This window comes from Leucoraja erinacea, chromosome 11 (genome assembly GCF_028641065.1).
Source record: "Leucoraja erinacea ecotype New England chromosome 11, Leri_hhj_1, whole genome shotgun sequence".
In the NCBI taxonomy this organism is placed as follows: Eukaryota; Metazoa; Chordata; class Chondrichthyes; order Rajiformes; family Rajidae; genus Leucoraja; species Leucoraja erinaceus.
In genome coordinates this window covers 45349133-45376166 of record NC_073387.1, presented here as the reverse complement: position 1 = coordinate 45376166, position 27034 = coordinate 45349133, and the positions used below count along the sequence as shown (strand labels likewise).

The following is a 27034-nucleotide window of genomic DNA, read 5'->3' as shown; positions in this document are numbered from 1 at the left end:
TGGATGATCAGCCATGATCATATTGAATGGCGGTGCTGGCTCGGAGGGCCGAATGGCCTACTCCTGCACCTATTTCCTACGTTTCTATGTTTAGTTTAGTTTAGAGATACAGTGCGGAAACAGGCCCTTTGGCCCGCCGTGTCTGCGCCGACTAGCGATTCCCGTGCACTAACACTATTGTACACAAGCGGGGCAATTTACAATCTTTACCAAAGCCAATTAGTCTACAAACCTGTAGGTCTTTGGAGTGTGGATGGAAACCAGAGCACCCAGGGAAAATCACTCAGTCACAGGAAGAACGTACAAACTCCGTACAGGCAGCATCCATAGTCAGGGTCTCTGGAGCTGTAAAGGGCCTGTCCCACTGCGGCAACCTAATTGACGAGTTTAGAAGAGTTTACCCTCGACTCATACTCGCAGCATGGTCGACACGAGGTCCTAGGAGGTCTTTGTAACTCTCCTTCATGCTTGAGAGTAGTCCCCGCGTACTACTAGGTCGCTGCGTATTTTTCAACATGCTGAAAAATGCTTGCGAGTAAAAAATGGAAAACAAATGATATTTTTTTACTCGTAGGTTTAGTCGAGGTAGGTCGTAGTAGGTCGTAATGCTATCGTAGGTAATCGAAGGCAATCGAAGGAAACAAAGGTAGTTGAAGGTAAAGCTCGTTGAGAAAAAAAAGGTAAGTAAACCGACTGGTAATGTTAAATTCCCGCTAAACTTTATTAAAAGTTGTCTGGCTTCTTAAAAGTGTCTCCCCCCCTTCTTCCCCCCCTTCCCCCCCCTTCTCCCCCCTTCTCTCCCCCCCCCCCCCCCCCTCTCTGCGCTCTCTAAAAGACTTACCGTAACTGTGTCAGCCGTCTTTTACTTTCCTGTTCATCGCGGGTGTGAATTTCAGACAGCGCTCCCCCGCTTTCCCTGGCTCCCGCCTTCGCGATGTGTGTGTGTGTGTGCGTGTGTGTGTGTGTGTGTGTGTGTGTGTGTGTGTGTGTGCGTGCGTGCGTGTGTGTGTGTGTGTGTGTGTGTGTGTGTGTGTGTGTGTGTGTGTGTGTGAGCGTGCGCAGATGGTCGATCTGGCTCGCGGTTTCATCGCTGATGGTCGATCCAACTCAAGGTTTTTCAGGCGAGTGCCCGGGAGTTTGAAGGTCGAAGACAGTCGCTGAAAAGTCGCGTTACTGGGACAGGCCCTTTAGGCACCAACTCTACTGCTGCGCAACTGTGCCATCCCTACTTCTGGGTAAAGCAACAATTCATTTGAATTTCTACCAACTTAGCGTGTAGCTCACAATATGATCTCCACTACAATTGAGAATGTAAAATGTGGTTAGAAACATAGAAAATAGGTGCAGGAGGAGGGCATTCGGCCCTTCGAGCCAGCATCGCTGAGTGAACACTTTGCGGAACACTCTGTTCAGTCCGCAAAGGTGACCCGATATCAAGAGAAACTGTAGATGCTGGAATCTATATCAAACAAATGTGTTGGGGAAACTCAGTGGGTCAGGCAACATCTGTGGAGGCAAATAGAGAGTCATAGAATGCTACAATGTGGAAACAGGCCCTTTGGCTCAACCTGCCAACAATGTCCCAGCTACACTAGTCCCACTTGCCTGCGCTTGGTCCATATCCCTCCAAACCTGTCCTATCCATGTACCTCTCTAACTGTTTCTTAAATGATGGGATAGTCCCAGCCTCAATTACCTCTTCTGGCAGCATGTTCCATACAACCGCCACCCTTTGTGTGAAAAAGTTACCCCTTTGATTCCTACTAAATCTTTTCCCCTTCACCTTGAACCTATATCCTCTGGTCCTCGATTCCCCTTCTCTGGGCAAGAGACTGTGCATCTACTCGATCTATTCCTCTCATGATTTTGTACACCTCTATAAGATCCCCCCTCATCCTCTTGTGCTCCATGGAATAGAGGCCCAGCCTACTCAACCTCTCCCTATAGCTCACACCCTCTAATTCTGGCAACATCCTCGTAAATATTTTCTGAACCCTTTCAAGCTTGACAACATCTTTCCTATAACATGGTGCCCAGAACTGAACACAATATTCTAAATGCAGTCTCACCCACGTCTTATACAACTGCAACATGACCTCCCAACTTGTATACTCAATACTCTGACTGATGAGGGCTAAAGTGCCAAAAGCCTTTTTGACCACCTTATCTACCTGCAACTTGACCTTCAAGAAACCACGCACCTGTACTCCCAGATCCCTCTGCTCTACAACACTACCATTTACTGTGTACATCCTGCCCTTTGTTCGACATCCCAAAATGCAAAACCTCGCACTTCTCTGTATTAAATTCCATCAACCATTCCTTCACCCACCTGGCCAAACAATCCAGATCCTGCTGCAATCTTTCACAACCATCTTAACTATCTGCAAAACCACTCACTTTTGCATCATCAGCAAACTTGCTAATCTTGCCCTCTATGTTCTCATCCAAATCATTGATGTAGATGACAAACAGTAATGGGTCCCTGCACCGAACCCTGGGGCACACCACTAGTCACAGGCCTCCAGTCCGAGAAGCAACCTTCCGCCATCAGCCTCTGCTTCCATACGGACATACGATGTTTTGGGTTGGAACCTGAAGCACCTGATTCAAAATTTCACCTGTCGACTCCCTCCGCAGATGCTGCCTGACCTGCTGCGATCCTCCGGTACTTTGTGCTTGAACCGAATACTTGCGTTAACTTTAATTATCCATCGTACTCCAACACTAACTTCATCGGCTTTGGCCTTTTACACCGTGGCACAGTAAAGCCAATTGTAAACTCCTAAAAAAAGCATCTTATCTTTCACTGAGGCATGTTACAGCTATAGGGGTTCAAAGTTGAGTTGAATAATTCCAGGAAAACTCCTTCCCCATTTGTAGCAGATTGGCCAGTTCTGATGAATAGCATCAGCCTGTAACAACTGGAACCAGTATCTATTGAACCATTTAGTCTCTCTTGCTCACAGTTGTTTTATTTGTTTACCCTATCCATCTGCATTCTTTACGATTTAAATATGTTTGATTTCTAACCTTTCTCAGTCTGATGCAGGGTCTTCAAACTCCAAAGGTACTGCCTGCCTTGTTGAGTGTTTCCAGCATTTCCTGTTTTTTTTTTATTTATGTGGAAGATATTCAGAAAGGAATATGCTGTTAATTAGCTAATGAGTGTATGACCCGAAACATCATCTATCCACGTTGCCCAGAGATGCTGTCTGCCCCGTTGAGTTACTCCAGCACTGTGTCGTTTTTTCTGTAAACCAGCAGCTGCAGTTCCTTGTACCCCTTATTCTTGATTGGATACGTAACATTGTGAAACATGTTGAATTGCTCGATTCCGGTTGTCCTCATTTGCACAGATGAGGACATGGAGTTGATCAGCAAGATGAAAGTCTGGCAACTGTTTCACTATTGAGATTGGGTCCATTAGTGTCTTTGATGCTGCACCCATGGAGGCAAACAGAGAATATCCATCACTGTCTTTGCAGCTGTCTTCACCAACCCTGCTCTGAATCCTGCACATGGTGGATATTTTTCTTTTGGTCAGGAAATGTGTCTTTCACTGCACTGGATGTGGCACTGCATTACACTATTGTGGCCACAATTACTCAGTGTCTGTTTCAAGATAAATAGGTCATGTGAATTGTCCTGATCCATGGCAGAGGTAACCATAAGGATCTTTGTGGTGGTCACACATGATCTATGTATTCACGGATTGATAGGTTTTGCTGTAATGAAAAGCACTTCTTCTTCTTCTTCTTACGTATGGCGTGCACAGCCTAAAGTTGGAGGACAACTTGTTCTATTTGATCTTATTTGATTGTGCACGCCAGGTTGATTGCATTCGTTGAAACAGGGCGGACCACGTGAAGGTTGCAATCTCCCACCCCAATGAAAAGCACTCACTGTTCATGCCTGAGTGTAGTTCATCAACCTCTAAACCAATGGGAACCTGTAATTTTGCCATGTCCATATGACTATGATACCTGTCATTGACTACACAAGGGGAAGATAAGGCCCTCTCTTTAGTTAAGAGCATCTGTGACATCAATTGAAACTCTTTAGGGCTTTGCTTCATAAGATTGTATTAATTATCTGTGAATGAAATCTTTTATAATCATGTTGAAAATTCTAAGTCAAAAAGTCTAAGCACATAGATTAATTAAGAGCAATACTTATTATCCTGTATCAATCCTGTATCAATTTTAGTTTACTAATAAAAGTTATATCTTCTAGAGCAGGGGTTCCCAACCTTTTTCGTCCCATTTACCCCTGGCAACTTTAATAGCATATAACAATGTTATTTCACTTATTTATGAACAACTAATGATGAACAGATACCAGTATACCAGAACCAAACACAGTCAGTCAATGAGAAAAAATATGTACAAATCCAGAATCAACAAATTTACCCCCTGGGTAGGCGAAATTTACCCCAGGTTGTGAACCCTTGTTCTAGAGGATTATTCAAATCATCAGATAAGGAGGATTATTTTAAACTGTGTTTCTTTAAGAAAGAATATTATTCCTGATGTTTTGATGAACCAGTTGATAGTGAATAGTGTACCATCTTTCTTAGATTTCATTGCAAATGCAGAGAATATAAAACAAATGTCAATATAATTGTCATTTACCGGATAGCCATCTCTTCCTGGTTCTCCCTGTGGTTTGGGATTCAATCATAAAAGAAAACAGAAAACAGTCAAATCTTTTATGCACATATTATTTTTTTCCTGTAACACAAAATTAACAGTTCTTTAAACTTAAATGGCAAATGAGAAATATTCCCGATGTATAGCCCAGAGAGCAGTGCTGAACTACAATCTACCTCTTTGGCGACCCTTGGACTACCCTTGATCCGGCTTTGCTGGCTTTACCTTGCACTAAATGTTACTCCCTTATCATACGTATATCTATACAATGTAAATGAATCGATTATAATCATATGTTGTCTTTCTGCTGACTGGTTAGCACACAACAAAAAAGCTTTTCACTGTACCTTGGCACCCGTGACAATAAATTAAAGTGAAACTAATCCTGAATTACAAGTCTTGAATGTTGAAGTTTCGGATGTATCCACCAGAATGGCAACATTATTAAAACAGACCTTTCATAATCTCCAGGTTTATAAAATTCAAACGATAAATAAAAATGGGAATAAGCGGCAAGGCTGAGTTATGTAGCTGTGGAGAGCTAGATTGACACTGCTCAAGGGCACATGTGATCGCAGGACTCTGTGTTGGCCAATTCTGCTTCAGGGCTGATGAATGTGAGAGGTTTAGTTACTAAATGTATATAGTTACAAAACAGGCACAGCATTTCAGTAATGATCTGCAGTCGACATCTGTTTTTAATGGCCTAACCAAAATATACAATTAATAACAAAATGTGAATCAATCAGATTTTTAAAAAACTGTACATTGATAAAAGAGATGAGTTTCCTTAACTCAGTAGACGCAATCTACTCTGTAGCATCCTCAACACTTACAGGGTATCCTGCAAAACAAAACAAATAGGGCAAAGAATCAACCAAAATAGCAAGAACTTGTTACTTTTGCCTCTTTTGTTTTATTATCTATTTGGCACAAATCTGTTTTAGAAGAACTTATGTAAGAAATCATATATGATGGTGGAGTAAGAATCTTTGTTGACTTCATCTGGTAACTGTAGTAGCAGCCCAAATCTTATAATATAACGTGGCTTACTAGGATTTGGATTTTATCAGGAAATGTTAATATTTCACTCCCTCACATAGATGGAAAATTATTTAGTTTTTGTTTTGGGATACAGCATGGAAACAAGCCCTTCGGCCCATCAAATCCATTGAACCCCCATTCACACCGTCTATGATATTCCACTTTGGCATCCACTCCCCTCACAAGAGGCAATTTTCAGAGGCTAATCGACCTACAAACCCGCAGGTCTTTGAGATGTGGAAGTAACCAGAGCACCAAGAGGAAACACACACGGTCCCAGAGAGAATATGCAAACTCCACACAGACAGCACCAGGTTCAAACCCGGATCTCTGGGCCTGTGAAGTAGCAGATCTACTAGCGACGAACTCTACCACTTGCTTCATTGAAGATAAGTGCAGCAGACCAGAGTCTCGACAAAGCATTTGACCTGGTCCAGCATGTTTCTGCTGCTTGACAGAGCAGCAGCAAAAAGATGGCACGCTACATGTTTCCCAGTAAGCAAGAAAGGGCTTGTGAGAGTGTTGCCTATGCAACGTGATGGTGCCAGGGCTGACAAGCACCAATGAAGACTAAGGTCTTGCCCTCCTTCCATCTGCTGCTGAGGAAATTAGTCCCATGGGCTATCCTGCGGGCTCCCACACCCCCCTGAAACTGCTGTGGGTAGAAGTAACGCACGAGTGTTTGGGGCAGCACAGCTACCAGAGGACAGGGGCAGCAGACCATCAGCACGGCAATAGCACGGCATCTCGAGTCAACGTCTCAAAAAAGCAAATAGCATTTATGACAAAATCACCTTTTATATTGCCACACAACGATATAAAGCTTTTAATGAGGGGAAATCTCTTTGAAACCTACTGAATAATGAAAGGCCTGGATAGAGTGAATGTGGAGAGGATGTTTCCAATAGTGGGAGAGTCTAGGATCAGAGGGCCTCTAAATAAAAAGACGTACCTTAGAATAGAGATGAGGAGGATTTTCTTTAGACGGAGGGTGGTGAACCTGTGGAATTCATTGCCACAAACTGCTGTGGAGTTGGCCAAGTCATTTTAAAGTGGAGATTGATAGGTAAGGGCATCAAGGGCCACAGGGAGAAGACATGATAATGGGGTTGAGGAGGAAAAGTAGATGAGCCATGATCGAATGGTGGAGCAGGCGCAATGGGCTGAATGGCCTAATTCTCCTGCTGTATCTTTAAAACATTTTTTAATGATATCTTATCATTATTAAATTGCTCTCATATTTCTAATTTTGTGCAATTCTAAAAATACAAATCAATAAGAAATTTAAAAATACCTAAGAACAAAGCTTATTATCTATTAAAATATTTAAATTAACATTTGAATTCTGCCAGACTTAAACACAGCATAATAAGTATTGGTAAATAGCATTAGTAATTACATTGTTCACGGTTTTATTCACTATATTTACGCATGGAAATCAACTTTACAATTATATATTTTTGCATTTCAATATTAAATACTTAAAATTTACAATGGTAATTTGTAGGATTATATCAAAAACAATGAACTAAAATAACTAGGTCAGCTTTAAGTTTTAATATACTGCAGTGAAACATTTTATTGATCAAAACAAATCTGGAAATTGTACACTGAAGGGCCGTGCTTGCACAGAAAATAGTCTGGAAATTCAGGTTATGCCTCCCTGCTGGTACTATGTGCTCTCGTACAGAATACCAATGCAAATCGGCTGAGGACAGGAATGCAATTTCCTGTTCCCACAGTCTGAAAGTGTTGTGTGCTAACTTCTCCCATTTCAAATTAAATCTAAAGGCCATCCAAGTTCTCGATTATTTTGGAGATAGTACCTTAATAGCCTTGTACAGTATTAAGTTTGTCTTACAGCCATAAATGTATAATTGATGGATATTACTTGTTGTACCAGTTATGAGATAGCACTGGACGTTTACTGTTGCACCCTGGAACAGTTCTCCTCACAGCACAATTTGTCAACAAAGTGCACTATCTCCACAGTCTAGCCGTGACCAACTGTCTTTAGGAGGTCGACAGCTACCTTGCCTCAATAGCACAGGAATGTCAGTGACAGTGAGCAGAACCTTCAGGCCTAGCTCATTTGTATTCAAAATGGAGAAGGCAGAGAAAGGCAGGGAACCTGACTCTTAGAAGCATAGAAACATAGATGTAGGAGTAGGCTCTTTGGCCATTCGAGCCAGATGATCATGGCGGATCATCTAAAATCAGTATCCCCGTTCCTGCTTTTTCTCCATATCCCATGACTCCTTTAGCCCTAAGAGCTAAATCTAACTCTAACTCATTTGAGGTAAATCTCAATCTAAGTCTAAATCTAATTCTTTTGAGGTCAATCTCCTCCTCCAGTCTGTCAAATTACATCAGACGGTAAGTCATGGGAAACACAAAATGCAACGATAATGTGGTTCATGCAACTACCGAATCATTCCAGAGTACTGTAGATGTTCTTGCAATATACGTAGCTTCTGTAAGCCTGCCCAGTCCCCTTAGGTTTGGCAAAAGCATAGCTCTCCATAATATCAAAACACAAAGTGCTGTCGGAACCCGGCAGGTGAGGTAGTTCCTGTGGAGGGAATGGACAGGTGACTTTTCGTGTTGGGTCCTGCCCCAAACCTGTCCATTCAACAGCATGAAAATTACATCCCCACAACAAGGCCTGCCTCACATCTGCAATGACATTATTGCTTTGTTGTGGGATATCATTTTCATGCCAAAATTTCCAATCTATACACAATCTAACAGGTAGGAAGGATTTGCTTAATTATAGGTGTGGCATTCACTTCATGTTCCACCTCAGTAATAATTGATGTGGAGAAATCTACCACACTGAGTCCACATAAAATAGTTCACCATAGACTATAAATTGTAAAATAAGCAAGTAAACTCCCTGTCTGCATATGCCTGCTATGAATTAACACAGTAAAATTAGTACCATAATAACTTTTTTCAGAGATAGAACTTTTAATTGGTTACTCTTGCAATTAAATGTAATTTTCCTTCTGAGGAATAATGTGTACTTAAAGAATGCAAAAATATATAGGTTTCTTCTACTCAACCTATAAATGATTGTACATTATGGCCCATTATTATCAAAGTATAAATTGAACAGCAGCTTATATAGTTGGACATAAAACATTCAGGAAATTGCTAGTCTTATTACCCTGCATTTCCATATGTAGTACAATTGAGGTACCTAGGCAAGAGGCAGCTCTGTTGATGCACATTAAATGGCACAAAGCTGCTGTAATGTCCACCAAATAATAAAGAAAAAGTTATGCCAATTCCAGGGTAAGTACATTTTTAACCACAATAAAAGGTCAAACAATTAGTCTAATCTGAAATGCGACTAATTCCTGCAGATTTTATCTCATTATTAGGGACCTTTCAAACAAAAAAGTAAATAAAATTATAAATTTAAAGAACCATTTTATTTTTTCATCTCTTTTTATCTCTCAGAACTCATACTTTTCTGTTTATTATAGCTCATATTCTGAAATGATTTACCATTGAATTAACTAACTTACATTTTCTGGTTTAGTCTTATAATTCTTCTCAGTAAGAATTCTTCTGATTAGTTAAATTGCTACTTGGTAGATTGGCCTGTTCACTCACATGTCCTTGATATTATATTGAAAGTGGTTCACTGACAAGGATTTCTTACCAAATCATCTTCTGGTTCAAAAGACCTTACTAAGTTTGTTTGTTGGAAAGTGCAAGAGTGTTGCATGAATACAAAATCCATTATTAGATATAATAATAATAATAATTCCATTATTACATCCAATTCTATTATTTGGAAATTAATGTTTAAAGAACAGAAACAGCAAACACTACATAACTTAACAATGGTTCAATTCTTTTCAGTCTATTTATCTTTTCAAGAATCCAACCTAACCTGTTTCAAGATTCTCCAATTCTCTTTTCATTGACTAAGTATAACTACTGATTTAAAAGTTCTGATTAATTATTTTTCCTCAGTTCTTCAGTTCGGGGCAGCACAGTGGCACAGCCAGTAGAGCTGCTGCCTCACAGCATCAGATACCTGGGTTTGATCCTTGTCCTCGGGTGCTGTCTGTGTGGAGTTTGCACATTCTCCCTGTGAGTGCATGGGTTTCCTCTGGCTTATCTGGTTTTCTCCCACATCCCACATCCCAAAGATGTGCGGGCTTTTAGGTTAATTGCATGTAGGGAGTAGATGTGAAAGTGGGAAAACGTAGAACTAGTGTGAATGGCTGATCCATGGTCAGTGAGGACTCAGTGGGCCAAAGGGCCTGTTTCCATGGAGTAACTCTGAACTAAAGTAAGTTCAATTGTTACCGCTACAAATGAGGGCTTCACTGATGAATGAGGTGGTGGCTGGCAGAATTAAATGAATGGTTTCAAATTTATAAAACTATTAAAATAGAAAAATCAGCTCAATTTTATCCCCCCTGACATTTAAATCAATATTCAAACAAGGCCATCCAAAAGTTCTTAGGGAATGCAAAAGTTCTTAGGGAAGGCAAAAGTTCTTAGGGAATGCAATGTATTTTATCGGTGGCCTTCCAATTCTCCCAATTGCTGCTATTGAATACAAATTCAATAAAACTAAACGTAGGAAGAGAGAAAATAGCAGTCTTTAATAGGGAAAGAAAGTACAAACTGGGATACTACAAAATGGGATTAAAAAAGGTGAGTTGGATAGGTCATTAAACTCCTTCAATAATTGAAGAGGTATTTGAACATTCTCAACAGTAACTGAGGTAATTACCAATAAGTGGTGAGTGAACCTTAGGTCAACGAAAATCTAAGGCAGCCCTTTCTTTCAAAGTACTTCTTCCATAAATTTCTTTGGCCTTTTTTCTTTACATATCAGTTTTCTTCACAACATAGGAACCGAAGGCCTCCCTCCATTCTTCTTGTACCACTTGAGAGATGCTAATTATGAGAAGGCTCCACTGCAATCAGCAACGACTTTACAATGACCTGAGAACTGTCTGACCTTGGAATGCCATGCTAAAGAGTGGAGAATCAGCACCCGCAACTTCAAAAATATTTCCCCTGGGGCCCTTTGCTTCCCTGGCCAATTTGAACTTATTGCCCTATTTCTGAGTCCACTATTTTTCTAGGTAAAAGGTAGGAGCGCTTTTAACAAAATGTATTCCCTTGGAATTTTCTTTTCCTTTCAAGGGAGTAATGCTATATTCCACATGGTTAACAGGATATTAGGAATAGAAGCTGGGGAACATTAGGTGCTGTGTGCAACACTTGGAAGTCAGAGACTTCTCAGGCTGTAATTGATGATGCTAGCTTTTGAACTAATTTCAGAAGAGAATGACAAATCAGCCCATCTTAATTTTAAAAGCCAACAATAATTCATGCATTGCTCCCATATTGTTGCACTTAATTGTTTCCTAAATGATTATAAAGTTATTTTTCCGCTATTCTATAAATAAATTATCACTATACACTTAAGCACATTGGGGACATCAAACCTAAAATTAACATGAGCCTTCAAGCATTCCTCTGGAAGTTTGTGTCAAAGTAATATTCTGAATGATCTATTTAGACAGTATTATCAATGACAATGTCACATGTAAGATCACTTCTCTGATAATTCCGTGTTTATAGCCATGTTTTTTCACACTCAAACCCTTGGCGAAGGTTATCAACCGTAAAATTACTTCTCTGCTAATGCCTCAGGCACTTGAGTGTCTATCTTGCTTCTTCGTAACACAGTGGTTTGCATTAAGCAAAGTCTACTCAGAGTGCCAGATGGTTTACTCATTAACATTTCCATCATATATTTTAATTTAGCTAGATAGTTCATCCAACAGTTCTGTTGATTGCTGCTGCTCTGCTCAAAGATGTCAAGGCTTCTAGCTTCCCTTTTCAAGGAGTTTGTGTGCCAACATCTTCCGTATGTTACATTTTCCCATTGTCTGCATTAAATTCATGTTCAAAGTACTTCCACCTTTTATAGTTGAAAATAATCTGATTATTCTCTGACCACCTAAATAATAGGTTGTATCTTCAATCAACCAGATGCAACTAAATTTAAAGTAGCTCTTTCTTCCCAATAACCCTTTCTGGCTTAAGCCCTCCCTTCACCATCTCCAGTTTAAATTCCATTTGGAATATTTTGGAGGACCAAGAAACCAACCAAGAACCAACCAAGAATCCAAATACGAGCACTACTGCTGGAATTTATGTGCCTGAGAAGTCTCTGACTTCCAAGCGTTGCACACTGCACCTGTGGAAGTCCCGGTTTCTTGGTGTAAGTCAAAGGCAGTGTCTTCCACCTTATAGCCTGTGCAGATAGATACAAAAGGCTGAAATAACTCAGCGGGTCAGGCAGCATCTCTGGAGAAAAGGAAGAGGTGATGTTTCAGGTCTTGACCCTGTCTGAAGAAGGGTCTCGACCCAAAACGTCACCCTTTTCTCAAGAGATGCTGTCTGACCAGCTGAGTTACCCCAGCTTTTTGTGTCTATCTTTGGTTTAAACCAGCATCTGTAGTTCCTTCATGCACACTAACGTGTGTGCAGATGGTTGTCCCAGTGCTCCATCTCATGTGATTAGTACGAGTTTGATTAGTACGGGTATCAGGGGTTATGGGGAGAAGGCAGGAGTATGGGGTTAGAAAGGAGATTGATCAGCCATGATTGATTGGTGGATTAGACTTGATGGGCCGATTGGCCTAATTCTCCAAAAAGATTTTGTTCGCTACAAAATTTCGGAGCGCCGCGTGATACCGCTCACAACTCCATACCCCTCCGCGCCTCTAAGTGGGACCGGCCCCGCCCGGCCAAACGATGCCCGTGCGCCTCAACACGACGACGAGGTCGCGTAATTTGCGTGCCAGGGACACGTAAGTGGGACAGGGCCTTTAAAGTAAGCATGCAGGTACAGCAGGCAGTGAATAAATCTAATGGCATGTTGGCCTTCATAATAAGAGGGGTTGTGTATAGGAGTAAAGAGGTCCTTCTGCAGTTGTACAGGGCTCTGGTGAGATCACATCTGGAGTATTGTGTGCAGTTTTGGTCTCCTAATTTGATGAAGAACATACTTGCTATTCAGGAAGTGCAGCGTAGGTTCGTGAGGTTAATTCCCGGGGTAGCGGAACTGTCATATGATGAAAGAATGGAGCGACTGGGCCTGTATTCACTGGAATTTAGGATGAGAGAGGATCTAATTGAAATATATAAAATGATTAAAGGATTGGAAACGCTAGATGCAGGAAACATGTTCCCGATGTTGGGGGAGTCCCGAACCAGAGTCCACAGTTTAAGAATAAGGATAGGCCATTAGAACTGAAATGAGGAAAAACTTTTTCACCCAGAGAGTTGTGAATTTGCAGAATTCTCTGCCTCAGAATGAAGTGGAGGCCAATTCACTGGATGCATTCAAAAGAGAGTTAGATAGAGCCATTAGGGCCAGCAGAATCAAGGGATATGGGGAGAAGGCAGGAATGGGGTACTGATTGTGGATGATCACCCATGGTCACAGTGAACAGCTTGAAGGACCGAATGGCCTACTCCTGCACCTATTGTCTATGTATCTATGTATCTATGTAAGGGAGAATAATTTTAGCAGAGCTGGACAGGAAAATAATCCAATCACACAAAACAAACAAACAAAACAAACAATACCTGAAAGGTAATGGGTGTTGAATCAAAGAAAAGTTCCACAGCCGAGATCAATAGCTATTGTTGATGTAGTATCTTTAGCACGACAAAGATGTCAGAACTGAATTTTCAGAGTGCTATGAAAGAAGAAAACATCTACCATGTCATGTGAAGAGTCATGAGAAGGGTTTACAGAGCTTCTTAAAGGGAGATTGAGAGGCAGAGAAGTTTAGGGTAGGAATTTCAGAGCTATTGGCCATGGTAGTTGAAGGGATGATCATAAACCATGGTTTGATGAAATTTGGGGATGCTCATGAGATACGAATTGGAGGAATGCATCTCCATTGGAGGATGGATAAGGTTAGGTAAAGTCAAGACCATTTGAATTAATGCAAGGATAAGAATTTAAAATCAAGGCAATGCCAACACATGAAAGCAAAGATAATGATGATGGGTGCACAATGACTTGGTGAGCGTTTTGAAATGGGTAGCAGTGAGTACAGAGTAGTATGTTGAAGGTCAGCCAAGAATATGTTGAATAGTTGAATAGTTGTCAGTCTCCCTACCTGCTTCCACTACCTGCAACCTCCGGCAACCACCTGCAACCTCCGGGAACCGCTCGGAAACCTTGGGTGGGGCCAGAGGTTTCCGTTCAGGTTTCCTAAATGGGACAGGGGCATTACTCTCTCTGTACAGTCAGGATCATTAGGATCAAACATCCAGTAGAGGATGGGCATGAATTTTCTTCAGCCATTCACTGTGAAAGTCGAAGCCAATGTCATAGTCTCCATCACAAGTACTGTTGCCTTGCCATTGGCTCTACTCTCCCTGGCATATGGCACAGTTGGTAGCAGGTAATATCCATATCATTAGTAAAAACGCCACTTTCCCTTTTGAAATGTTGTTCAAATTTGCCCTTTTTCACAGTTGAAATGGTCCTCCGCATCTCTAGATTCAACTATTCAACATATTCTTGGCTGACCTTCAACATACTACTCTGTACTCACTGCTACCCATTTCAAAATGCTCACCCAGTCATTGTGCACCCATCGTCATTATCTTTGCTTTCATGTGTAAGAGATGCTGGTGAGTCTTCTTGACCAGAGTTGAGGTATTGTGGGTCCAAGAGAGGTCATCGGGGATGTTGACCCCCAGGAACCTGAAGCTGGAGACACGTTCCACCTCCGTCCTGCACATGCTCCCAGTGCAGTGCGATAAAATGTTTGACAGTCTGGAACAAGCCATCTGACTAATGAATCTTGTTAGAGGCATTGACCAAATTTTCTTTTGGTCAATGTTTTTTTTTGCATAATTTAGATATAAATGGAAACCAGCAATAACTGAGCGACGAGATATCAATATATGGATGTTCTTTCTCAAGTCCAGCTGAAATGCAGAACCAAAAGAATGACTAATATTATAGACAATAGACAATAAGTGCAGGAGTAGGCCATTCGGTCCTTCGAGCCAGAATCGCCATTCACTGATCATGGCTGATCATCCACATTCAGTACCCCATTCCTGCCTTCTCCCTATATCCCGATTCCACAATCATTAAGAGCTCTATCTAACTCTTTCTTGACAGCATCCAGCGAACTGGCCTCCACTGTCTTCTGAAGCAGCGAATTCCACAGATTCACAACTCTCTGGGTATCTTTACCTTCATTTAGCTGTTGTCAAGTTGCACATTCGAAATCTCCCAAATTGAATGCATTATGTGCAAACGTACAAATAACATAAATTAACTTCCAATCCGAAAAGCATTCTAACAATTGGGACCCAAGGAAGCACTGAATCTACTTTTCTTAATTTTGAGTTATAAATTTCAACTTTTAATTAATCTCATTCTCCATGTACGTTACACAAATCAGTCTTGACTTTCCTATTTGGTGTGATGGCCTGTATAGTATAATTCATCCAAATTTGGTTAAACTATGCAAAAACAAACCTGATTTTAAATACAGAATTATCCTGCTCCTGCACCTGCACCTAATTTCTATGTTTCTATGACCATATAACCATATAACCATATAACAATTACAGCACGGAAACAGGCCATCTCGACCCTTCTAGTCCGTGCCGAAACACATAATAGCATACCTGATGCCAGACGGCCACTGGTAATCTGCATCACCTGGCTGGCTTCTACTCCCCTAGTCCCATATACCTGCGCTCAGACCATAACCCTCCATTCCCTTCCCATCCATATAACTATCCAATTTTATTTTTAAATGATAAAAACGAACCTGCCTCCACCACCTTCACTGGAAGCTCATTCCACACAGCTACCACTCTCTGAGTAAAGAAGTCCCCCCATCATGTTACCCCTAAACTTCTGTCCCTTAATTCTCATGTCATGTCCCCTTTGTTTGAATCTTCCCTACTCTCAGTGGGAAAAGCTTTTCCACGTCAACTCTGTCTATCCCTCTCATCATTTTAAAAACCTCTATCAAAGTCCCCCCTTAACCTTCTGCGCTCCAAAGAATAAAGCCCTAACTTGTTCAACCTTTCTCTGTAACTTAGTTGCTGAAACCCAGGCAACATTCTAGTAAATCTCCTCTGTACTCTCTCTATTTTGTTGACATCCTTCCTATAATTAGGCGACCAAAATTGTACACCATACTCCAGAATTGGCCTCACCAATGCCTTATACAATTTTAACATTACATCCCAACTTCTATACTCAATGCTCTGATTTATAAAGGCCAGCACACCAAAAGCTTTCTTTACCACCCTATCTACATGAGATTCCACTTTCAGGGAACTGTGCACAGTTATTCCCAGATCCCTCTGTTCACCTACATTCTTCAATTCCCTACCATTTACCATGTAACAATTATCCCATTGTTTCTGGTTCAAGTCCACAGTTCCCTGAAAATGGCAGCACGTGTAGATGGGGTGGTGAAGAAGACGTACAGTTTGCTTAACTTCATAGATCAGCGCATGGAATATAAAAGTTGGGGCATTATATTGCAAAGTTACAAATTCCCGGTTAGACTGTACTTGAAGTATTTTGGGTTGCCACACCAAAGAAAGGACGTGGTTGTGTTGGAAAGAGAGTACAGGAAATTCACCAGGATAGCATACCTGATTGCCAGATCGCACTCTGGTAAATCTGATCACCTGGCTGTGCTTCTACTCCCTGCTTACACTAAACTGAAACGGGAGAATCTGGTGCAGAAAGTCGTACATTGCTGGTCCAAGGGAACAAATGAGATCCTTTGTGACTGCTTTGAGTCGATGGACTGGTCCAAATTCAACGATTTTGCAGCTAACTTAGATGAATATGCCACTGCTGCCACAGACGTCATCATCATGTGTGTAGAGGATTATATACCACAGATGATGATATGTGTGTTCCCCAACCAGAAACCATGGATGAATCGCGAGGTCCACTCCCGGGTAAAGTCCAAGTCTGTAGCATTCAAGTTAAACTATCCTGAGCAGTAAAATAATTCTAGTTACATCCTTTACGGTGCCATTAAAGATGCCGTGAGCATTCTGGACCAAGCTGGAGTAGATACCCACAGATTGTGGCAAGTTAGGCATGCTATAATGGGTTTCAATGTGAAGTGCGGCAGTATTGCTGGTAAAAGTTTGTTGTAAACATTAAAGGAAACCACTAAATTCGATAGTCGATGCTTTTTTTTGTTTTTGTTTTTTTGTTTTTGTTTATTTTATTAGAAGTTAATACAGTACAAAACAGTACAGTGGAACCTAATTTTAGGTGCCAACTATGTCATACCGTAATCCATTCTATGTACAACCTCTAGTTTTATGTTTTGAGAAGGAAGTAAGCAAGACAAGAAAAAGAAAACAATAGAAAGGGGAAAAAGAGGAAAAACAGATTGTAGAGAATAGAAAAATGATGCGGGGAACCCCAACGCCAACCAAACCGAAAAACCAGGCACCAGCGCAACAACAACAGCGGCAAAACTACAAAAAGAAGTAAACCTGCCACTGGTAACAATGGAGGTAGGTGGGTCTGGTTCCCTAAAACATATGGAGAGCATGGAGGTTGGGGGGAGACTATCCAAGGATATACAATAGAGTTTATACACAAGTACAGCCCTCCAGTTCAACATATACCGAACCGAGTGTTTGTGCTCTCTGATAAAGAAAAATCAGAGGCACAAACTGAACTGGAGCGGCTCTACATAAAAGGTGTAATTGAGATAACACAACACGAACCATTAGAATTTGTGTCCAATATATTTACCAAAATCAATAAAGATGGTGGTTGTCGCATCATCATCGATCTAACAAAATTGAATACATTTGTACAATATATTCGCTTTAAAATGGAAACCTTTGTTACTGCTAAACAATTAATTTCCAAAGGTTACTTCATGGCCAGCATCGACTTAAAAGATGCTTACTATACAGTGCCTATACGAGGTGACCACAGATGTTACTTAAAATTCAACTGGACGGGACAACTCTGACAGTATAAAGCACTGCCAAATGGGCTATCATCAGCCCCCAGGCTGTTCACAAAAATTTTAAAACCAGCCCTAGCATTTCTACAGAAACGTAAACACATGGTTATGACATATTTAGATGACATACTCATTGTGGGCAAAACTTTGGAATTGGTCATACAGACTGTAACAGCCACAAAACAGCTATTTGAAAAATTGGGATTTATCATCCATCCAGTTAAATCTAAACTAACGCCGTCCACCACTATGGATTATTTGGGGTTCACCATTGACTCAGTTCACATGATGATGACACTACCTAAGGGAAAGGCTACAGATTTAATAGAGGCTTGCAATAACCTCATTGACATCAGAAAACCATCCATCAGATTGGTAGCAAAAGTAATTGGTAAAATAGTGGCTGCCTTCCCAGCCACACAATTTGGACCTCTACATTACCATAAAACTTACAGAGAGCAAAAATACAAGCGCTCAAAATTAATGCAGGTCACTTTGACAGACCTATGAGACTACCAATCCAAGCCAAAACGGAACTAATATGGTGGATAGACAACATTTGGTTTTGTTCAAATCCAATCATTGTCAGGTAACCCTTCCATGGTACTACAATCTGATGCCAGTGCACTTGGGTGGGGAGCCACCAATACCATCACCAGCTGTGGAGGGAGATGGACTGCACAGGAGGCATCTTTCTTACTCACATTGGGCATAAACTACTTGGAAATGTTGGGTGCATTCCATGGCCTAAAGTCATATTGTACTGGGTCATATCACCAGCACGTTCGACTACAAATAGACAATACCACCGTGGTAGCATACATTAACCACATGGGTGGAAACAAATCGATATCATGTGACAATCTGGCTAACTCAATTTGGCAATGGTGCATTCAAAGAGATATTTGGATATCAGCCACTTACCTACCAGGGAGACTAAATTTAGTGGCAGACTCCAGGTCACGCAAATTTAATGAAAACACCGAATGGATGTTGAACAAAATAGTATTTGCTGATATTAAAGCAAAATATGGAACACCAGATATCGATCTATTCGCATCCAGGCTAAACAACCAGATACCAAACCATGGGAAGCAGACCCTGGGGCAGCAGCGACAGATGCATTTTCGCTGCATTGGGGGGAAATTGTTTATTTACGCATTCCCTCCTTTCTGCCTCATCAGTCGGGTATTACGGAAAATACAACAAGACTCTGCGTCTGGTATTTTGGTAGTACCCGATTGGCCTACACAACCATGGTTCCCAGTGGTACAAAACATGGTGTTAGAACCATGTATTACCATCCCACATAGACCAGACGTATTGCTACATCCCGTAACAGGGGATAGCCACCCATGCCATAAATATTTGAACCTATTAATTTGTAGAGTTTAAAAACACCACTTTTACAACTGGGACTAACGGACCGAACAGCGAACATGATCTCGGCGGCCCAAAGACAATCGACTAAAAAACAGTATCTGGTCTACATCAGGAAGAGGGAAATGTACTGCCATAAAAACAACATCACCAACAGAAACATGAACATCCCGTCTGTTCTGGAATATCTTGCAGGCCTCCACTAGGGCTCAGTTACAGTGCCATCAACAGCGCCAGAAGTGCCCTGTCGACTTACCTATGGCAAGGGACAGAGCGTTACTCTGTAGGGACTCACCCACTGGTAACAAATGAGGGGAATTTTTAATACTAATCCCCCAAAAAACAGGTACTCCCAAATTTGGGATGTAAGCATTGTCCTGAAGACGCTCAGAAACTGGTCTCCAGCATCAACTCTGTCTCTACACAGACTGACTTTAAAAACAGTCATGTTAATGGCATTAGTCACGGCACAGAGGGTACAGTCACTGCATAAACTCAGACTGGACAACATGACTTCCTCACCTGACAATATTACGTTCCACATCTACGAGCTAGTAAAGCAGAACAGACAGGGATCAGCAGGCCTCAATATACTATTTAGGTCATACCCTACAGATGACCGTCTCTGTATAGTTAGACACCTGTCATTATACATAGAGAAAACTAAAATACTAAGAGGCAATGAGAAGGGACTTCTGATCAGCCACAAGCAACCTCACAAAAGAGTGATGGTCCAGACCATCTCGAGATGGCTGAAACAGGTGCTTACACAGGCTGGGATGGATACTAACATTTTTAAATCTCATTCCACCAGGGCTGCAGCTACATCGGCAGCAATACAATTGGATGTGCCCATGGACCAAGTCTTCAAAGCAGCAGGATGGTCAGGGGAACGAACATTCCAATTATTTTACAATAAACCAGTAATGAAACCTGGAATATTTGCAGAAAAATTTTAAGTTCTGTAAATTAATTCAAATCCATAAAAGGGTCATAATTTGTGTTAATAAATTTTATGATTTCAATATCGAATTCATGTCCGAATTATGTTAACACTATTCTTCCTACAGTCAAGGCAGGCGTGATGCATGGACTCGTTTCCACGGCATGAAATCACAGAGCTTTAAAATCTTCACGTAGTCACTCACGTGACTCCGAAGTAAAATAGTAAGATTAAACGAGAACTTACCAGTTTGAAGTTTGATCTGTATTTTATGAGGAGTTACGATGAGGGATTACGTGCCCTCCGCTCCCACCCTTGATCATATACTTAACTGGTATCTCTTCTCTAATCTTACTATGTTTAGTCATTACAATTGTCTGTGATTTCACACCGCTGCTTTGAAGAGTGACACGCATGCGTCCTGGCGGGGTTCTTCACGTAATCCCTCATCGTAACTCCTCATAAAATACAGGTCAAACTTCAAACTGGTAAGTTCTCGTTTAATCTTACTATTTCTTTCCAATTATTAACCCATAATTAAAAAAAGCATTTTGGTCTTTATTTAAATTGATATCTTCTACTATTATTCCAAATATAATCCATTCCGTTTTAGGTTCTATTGTGGACTTGAAAAGCTTTGTAAATATATCAAATATATCACTCCAAAATGTATTCAACTTTGTACATCTTACAAATGAATATGTTATATTAGCGTTTTGAAACAAACATTTATCGCATCTGGGAGAGACGTTTGGATAAAATTTATTCAACCTCGTTTTTGAATAATATAGTCTATGTAATAATTTGCATTGAATTAAATGATGTCTTGCATTAATAGAACAGCTATGTGTGTTCATCAGATACTTTTCACATCTATCCTTCGAGATCTTTATCATTAGCTCATGTTCCCAATCTTCTCTTGTGCTTCTGTTGAGGGTAATTTTCTATTTAATATATTATTATAAAAGTATGATATTAGTTTTTGTGAATCAGCCTTAATATTCATTGCTTCTTCTAAAGGGTCTAAAAATATAGTTTCAAATCTATATATATATTTCTTCATAAAGTCACATATCTGTATATATTTAAAATATTGATTATCATTCAGTTTAAATTTTAATTTTAAATGTTGAAATGATAACAGTTTGCCCAATTCATACATATCCCCTACTTTCCTAATCCCCAGTCTATCCCATTGTTGATATGTTTTGTCGATGAGAGATGGTTTGAATGCGGGGTTGTTCAATAGTGGGGTTAGTACTGATAGATTATTTAATTTCAAGGATACTTTTATTTGTTTCCAAATTCTTATTGTATTGTGAATAATTGGGTTCTTCTTATATATTATACTATTCAATTTTATCGGTGAGAGCAAGATCGTTCCTATATCGTACGGATAGCTCTCCTCTTTCTCCATTCTTATCCACTCCAACTGCTGAGTGGTAAAAGTTTGTTGTAAACATTAAAGGAAACCACTAAATTCGGTAGTCGATGCTTTTGACAGCTCAGTCGCAAGACCTCAAAGTAAAAGATCGAGGAGCCATTGGCATTTTATAGTCACACAGTTTACTCATTCGCAAAGTTCTTCGCAAAGGAACATGAGAAGACTCATTCAGGAACTTGGTTAGATTAGAAGTTGGAGCTGAGTCTGGAGTGCTAGTATGCTCGGCTTGTTTTGACAAGCTGACATTTTACAAACTGTACCTTCGAAGTTAATCCATGGAGGAGTTGACCGCTGAATGTCATCGCAGTCTTAATGTCATTGCCAGCAGCCTTAGTGGAATCCAGAGGCTTTGGTTTATTATCCATGGCAAGTTCTTGTCACTCCCCCGTGAATTATGAGGACTTTGTATATTTAAGAAAATGATTAAAACAAAACAAAATATTTCCAAATTCACTGCTAACTGTCAAAGTCATAACTACAGAGAAACTAATGTACAACCCTGCACATGTTATCAGATAGGGACATTTTTATGAATTATGTCTTTAACACAGGCTACCTTCTTGTTTTCTTTGTTAACACTAATACATGTGAACCATATGTATCATAATAGGTAACAGAAATGTCATTATAAATGGCTGTGAGTAGTGTTACTTTTTCAAATTGGCTACAGGAGTTTATGTTTAAGGATTTCTCAGACAGACAGAACAAAACAATTACATATGAGAAAGACAGCTCCAGGCATAAATAAAACAGATTAGAACTGGGCAATTGGTCCAATAAATCTGTGATGGTAAGCTGCATCAGTGATGACAGGAATTCTGCCAAAGATGATTTACATAGCACTAAAAGACTTGCGTGCAAAGTTTGAGTTGACAGTTTTATAGCTGCATCAATGGGTGCACTCGTCAGGCTCACTGAAAACTGGGAAAGCACAGCTGGGATAAAGAGAATATTAACCTTAAAGGAACTCAGATGTACCGCATACAAGGGGAGCATCCGTTACCACTGGCACAGCAATGATCTTCCAAATTTCAAAAGGATTCAGTAAATCCCAACTAACCTTACGCCTAACCTCTGAATCAGTTCACTAGTTTGAAGGAAGTCCACATAGTTGTGGGCATTCAAACACTGGGCAGTGAGCAAGAACAAGAGAAAAATAAAATCAGAAAAATTGCATGCTGGAAATCTAAGATAAAAACCAAAATCACTGGAAACACTTAGGAGGTCAAGCAGCATCTGTGGAAAGAGAAACAGTTCATGTTTCTGGTTTGAGGTGCTCTGTCAGAACTGGAAAATAAGAGGGGAAACAAGTTAGCCTGCAGTAGCAAAGAAGGTAGGGGAGGGATAAGTTGACAAAGGTTATATCTCTGGTCGGGTGAGAAAAGTAACACCACTCACAGCCATTTCTAATGAGATTTCTGTTACCCATTATGTTACATATGGTTCACATGCAATGAGTTAATGCAGCGGTTAGAGTAACAATCAGAATCAGATTCAGGCTAGTTTTTTGTCATATACACCAGAGTGCAATGGAATTCATTGTTCACATGAAGTTCGCAGAGTGAACATGATATATGGTAATGAGATATCATAAATACAACACCAAATACAAAACTGCAGAAAGTTTCATAGATTGTAGCACAATTGTAGCTAAAAAACTGAAGTGCAATGACAGAGTAAACCGAATGAGGTAAGAGTAAAAGAGTACACAGTGTCACCGCAGGCAAGGGGTTGTGAAAGAAGCTGCTAGCTCTGGGACTAAACTGATTTTATGAAAGTCTGGACATCTTAAGGGTCCTGTCCCACTAATCGAAGCGACAATCCATGCGGCAAGCGCAACCTAAACGTGTCGGATCCTCGTTACGGGCCTCCTGGGGCCCGGTCCCAACGTAATCACTTCGAAATCGTGCCGGAGTAGGTGCGTATGGGAGTTGTGCGGAGCAGGTCCCCTGACACTCCGCACAGCGCAAGGGCTACGCATAAACGAAAACTAGACCAGTGATAAAAAAATTCAGCGCGACAACGGCCTGCCGGCCCGCAGCCCGTCTGACGACCGTGTAAAGGTCAACCGCCTCGGACGGGCGACTCACGCAGCATCTCGACGCAGTACGCAGTAAACGCGTGCTCAAAGCCATAAAACAACGTCTTGACGGCCGTATGTCACGGCTGTCGTACGCGAACTTTCCCTTTCGGCGGAAAAAACTTCGCGCAATCGGATACTTCACGTCACTACAGACTTCGCGTCACTCCCTCGAGCCGAGGGTCCGCGTAGGAGGCCCCCGCTAATTCCGTTTTTGGTCGTAACGCTCGCGAGCTCGCATGCAGGCGCATGTTTGGTGGGGTACCGGACCTGCCGTACGGGGATCAACTCGACCTCCGTGCGGCCACACCACTCGCTTCCGACTTGTGTTGGTTGCGACAAAAAAGCCGCATGCAGGCCGCATGCTCGGGGACAGGCTCTTTAAGCTTTTAAAGCTCCGGATCTCTTCCCTTCCCCAGGCAGAAGAGTGAAAAGGGCAATGCCAGGGAGATATATGCATCCCTGACAAATTTTTCCAGTCTTTCTGATGCAAACCTATCATAAGAGGACTGGGATGGAAAGAAGTGACCATCACTGGGGAGGACCCCCCCCCGCTCTGTTCCCCACGTCTGTGTAGATCAGGGTGATCCAAGAGCAGAGCATTGCCATACCAAGCTGAGAATCCATCCTGTCTGAATACTTGTCTGTTATAAATAGCATCGGAGAAGTTCAGAGATCCCATGGACACGGAAAGTTCTCTGAGATGTTTCGGTTTAGTGTTTACTTTAGAAATACAGAGCGGGAAACAGGCCCTAATTCAGCCTACACGAGTCTGCGCCTGATTAGCGATCCCCTCACATTAACACTTATCCCCCTAGACACTAGGAGCCAATTTACGTTTATACTGGAAGCTCACCAAGGAACCTACAAACATGTACGTCTTAGAGTGTGGAGGAGAACCAAAGACTCGGAGAAAACTCAAGGGAGACATACCAACTTCTTACAGAACAGCACCTATAGTGTCAGGATCAAACCTGGTCTCTGGCGCAGTAAGACACAGCACTCTACTGCTAAGCGTCATCCAGGCGTCCTGTCTTTTTGAAAAATAAATACGGTTGATGCGCCTTTCTGAAGATCACTGCATCTGCGTGAGGGACTAGGTTTAGGTCTCTGGTTATATGGCCATCTCGGAACCGTCGACTATCTCTATTACAGCTCCACTGATGAGGCCAAAGCTGTGCCCCCTGCCCCTTCCCCCACATCCCCGCTTCCTCAGATCAACACCCAACTCTTTTGTCTTGCTGACATTGTGAGCAATGATGTTGATCTGACACCATGACACAAGGTTCCCAGTCTCTTTACTGTACTCTGTCCCTTCATTGGTGTTGATGTTATCATTGGCAAACCTAAAAGATCAAGTAGGTGCTGTCCTTCAACCCAGTGCTTCCACACCTCAACGATTTTTTTCCTTAAATAGAATCCCAAATTTCCTGGAATTTGGTGGTATTTCCTGAAATTCCCCAACTGCGCATGTGCGACTGCCGCCCAAACTGCGCAAGCGTGGATACGTAGAACCCGAACGTAAACAACGGGAGCCAGGAAACGGCGTTAGACGAAGTGTCCCTACCAAAGCAACACCAGGTGCAATTTTGGATAAACCGTGACAACCGCATACTTCAGGCCTTCCCCAAGGGCGAAAATCTGACGAAGGTATTTAAATAGCGAAAAAAAAATGACCCCTGAAAAAGACAACACAGAGGAACAACATTAGACGTACCACCATTATTTCGGGAAATGGATACCGAGCAAAGGATGGGCAGACAGAACAGCACACCACACAGTGCCGAGTGTTAGAGGGGCACGGTGAGTGTGGACTGCGTTATCCACGTTCTGCCTACCGGAAAAATGTTGGTTGTTCCCGCTGGAGGGAAATGCGAATCCGATTATGTTATGCTATTTCTCCCGTAGAGGTGTGATGTCTGATGACAAAAGTGGTATAAGGGCCCAACAGGGGTGTGACACGATGCGGTAATATAACAAAAGAAAAGTGAAGTAACCCACAGTACAGAGCAATAGGGCCATTCTCACTGTGAACAGTAAGAAAGAACGAAAATGTGGGGCCGAATGGAGGAACTGTTAGGGATATCTTCGATTATCAGTCCCATAAGGCGAGACAAGGGTGGCCCACACAACAGTCAAGACGATCTAATTAAAAAAGAAAGTGAAGTAAACATGCTAACCAAATGTCAATTCTCATTTTGCCAGTAGAGGCAGACCGACAAACATAGTGTTCAAGATGGAGATGGACAGTTGTATTAAAGGCAAAGAACGGACAACTGTAGAGCTAAGGAAGGTAGACGGTATTCTGCAAGGAGAAACACAGGTCTGTAGGTGGCACAGTGTTGCAGGGGTGCGCGGTAACTGAAGCCAGGCCACTTCACGCTGGATGAGAGACCTGTGGTTAGCCAGTGTGCGGCTCGTACCTCACAGTGTCACTGACTAGGACCTTGGTTGCCCTCACGGTCAAGTCCCTTGTGGAGTTTGCACTTCTCCCTTGACCACGCAAGTTTCCTCTGGGTTGTTCCCGTTTTCTTCTTTCCCACAGCCGAAAACGACGTACGTTATTTGATCCTCTGTAAAATTGCAGCTAAGTTGGTGTAGGGAGTGATGAAAAGGTGGTAGATTAATAAACTAGTGTAACAAAGGTCAACAGGGATTCGTGGGCTGAACGAAACTGCCTGTGTGGGGCAAAGTGACTGCCCCAATCGAGGATTTTGATTTCTCTCCAATCAGAGGACCCAACATGTAACACAAATGCACGACATTAACTTGTAAAGAAGTGCGGTGGAATTGGGATGCTTCCTCTAGAAGGATATTTGCATACTTGGGGTGATGAAAGGAGAAAAAGAAGATAGAATAGTAAGATTAACGAGAATCTGAAACCAGTTCGAAGTTTGATCGGTTATTTGTGAGGAAGTACGTTGGGAATACGTGAAAAACCCCAGCCAGGACGCATAGCGTGTCATTCTTCCAAGCGCGGTGTGAATCACAGATACCTGTAATGACTGAACACATGAGGAATTTAGAGAAGAATACCAGTTGAGTATATGATCATGGGTGGGAGCGAGAGGCACGTATTCCCTCAACATACTCCGTCACAAAAGAACGATCAACTTCGAAAACTGGTAAGTTCTCGTTTAATCTTACTATTTTACTTCGGAGTCACGGGAGTGACTACGTTGAAGATTTCAAAGCTCTGTGATTTCCATGCCGTGAAAAACAAAAAAAAAAAGTGGAAACGTCAAAGCAGCACATCTGCCTGTGAAGGACGTGTGAGGAACAAAAACTTGTGTCAACTAATTTAGACATAATCCGACATTGAAATCCATGGAAAATTTTATTAACACCAAATTATAATCGCCAGCCAATTTATGGGTAAATTAAATTAACAGAACTTAAATTGTTTCTCTCTACACCGTTGTGTTCTAGAAAGGCCGT

The 27034-nt window shown here is 41.5% G+C and overlaps 1 protein-coding gene across 1 annotated transcript in view; it reads right to left on the bottom strand.

Annotated features, from left to right (window-relative positions):
• The window catches only part of LOC129701743 (collagen alpha-1(XXIII) chain-like), a 134102-nt gene that overhangs the window by 69730 nt on the left and 37338 nt on the right, over nucleotides 1-27034 (bottom strand). The window contains exons 4-5 of the mRNA XM_055643145.1: nucleotides 11987-11994; nucleotides 4635-4661 (exon numbers count right to left, since the gene is read on the bottom strand). Coding sequence (XP_055499120.1) covers nucleotides 4635-4661; nucleotides 11987-11994 — 35 coding nt within the window. The remainder of the gene's footprint in view (nucleotides 1-4634; nucleotides 4662-11986; nucleotides 11995-27034) is intronic.